The sequence below is a fragment of the Cryptomeria japonica genome, chromosome 5 (genome assembly GCF_030272615.1).
Source record: "Cryptomeria japonica chromosome 5, Sugi_1.0, whole genome shotgun sequence".
Lineage (NCBI taxonomy): Eukaryota > Viridiplantae > Streptophyta > Pinopsida > Cupressales > Cupressaceae > Cryptomeria > Cryptomeria japonica.
In genome coordinates, this window is record NC_081409.1 from 403,221,403 (window position 1) to 403,222,775 (window position 1,373).

The following is a 1,373-nucleotide window of genomic DNA, read 5'->3' on the forward strand; positions in this document are numbered from 1 at the left end:
TTGAATTGGTGCTCCATCTCCAGGTCGCCCTTGACTCCCGTCTGCAACATATCCTGAACAGCGATAGTCCTCACTCCTGTCCACAACAACTTCTTAAATTCTTTAGTGTTGCAGAAGGTTATTTCCCTTATCAAATTCTTTAAATTAAAAAAAATTCTGTTTAAACTGTAGAAAAGGTATCTTAAGTATAAGGGTACATGACAAGTACCTTGTAAAGGCCTTATCCAGCGTCATATTAACTAGCGCTTGCATCAAAACAAAGGTGTAATGATTAGTCGATTGTAAAATATACTTTAATTATTATCATTATGTTGGAGAGTATAAATTTAGCATGTGAAAGTTGTATTTATTAATCATTTCATATCCAATTGACATGAAGCAATCTATCAGTTTTTAAACAACCTTTTCTAGTATTAAATAAACTTGTAAAGATTCAGATGTCAAAAATTATGAACAAATATAATTATGGAGATATGTAATCATTCATTCAATATTCTATAATTCTGACATATAACTTTTATTTTATTTTATAGCGATCATTGTTGTAGTCTTATTTATTCTTGCTTCCTAATGATTGTATATGGGTTGTTCTGCATTTTACAATATCTTTCAAAGGAGAATCCAGGTTCTATACGAAGACCGTCTAATGTTTTAACTTTGGATATGGCTGTAAATGTCAAGCCTTGCCTTTCAGTAGCTCCTATATCAATTGGTGCCTTCTGGAGTGTTAAGCCTTGGGATTTGTGGACTATTATAGCCCACATCATCTTAAGCGGGATTTGTCTTCTATTTCCCAGTGATATTGGAGTTATTGGTACAAGTTTTGGATATGTCGGATTCCATGATGGCCCAGTATAGTTATTAATTCTTGTTATTACATATGCTGGAATGTCTGGTGGCTTGGAGCCATATTCATACACAATGTCGACTACTTCGCCTAGAGCCCCATTTACGAGGCCTGCTTTGGTCCATATGTTGGTTGTCAGCATTATTTGTTGGCCTTTACATAATATAATTTACTTTTCAAGTTGTTCATCCTCAGATTCACCATTTGGTCGGCTTCGAACATTTGCAGCTTCGCTAATTGCAACTAGATGATTCAATTTTCGTAACATTTTTTTATTATGGCTCTTTACCATGTCATTTGTAGCAAATAGGTGTATTGATTTGTTAAATTCTTCATTTTGAATGGGAGTAAGCTCCTTGCTTGTGCGTGTCATCAACAATTGCCAATCATCCTGTTCTAGTTGTGCATTCTGTATGTTGGTAAGTATTTTTCTGAATCTTGCTTGCGTTGGTTCTATACCCTATTGGCGAAACACTGTTTGTAAGGTTACTGTTGTCGTAAATAGGTTCCATAGTGCTATGACACT

At 34.7% G+C, this 1,373-nt stretch overlaps 1 protein-coding gene across 1 annotated transcript; it reads right to left on the reverse strand.

Moving 5' to 3' along the window:
* Window positions 1–554: 554 nt before the first annotated feature.
* On the reverse strand, window positions 555–989 carry LOC131076453 (uncharacterized). Its single transcript, XM_058013637.2, has one exon. It carries the CDS (start codon window positions 987–989, stop codon window positions 555–557), a length of 435 nt encoding a protein of 144 aa, XP_057869620.2.
* Between the last annotated feature and the right edge of the window lie 384 nt (window positions 990–1,373).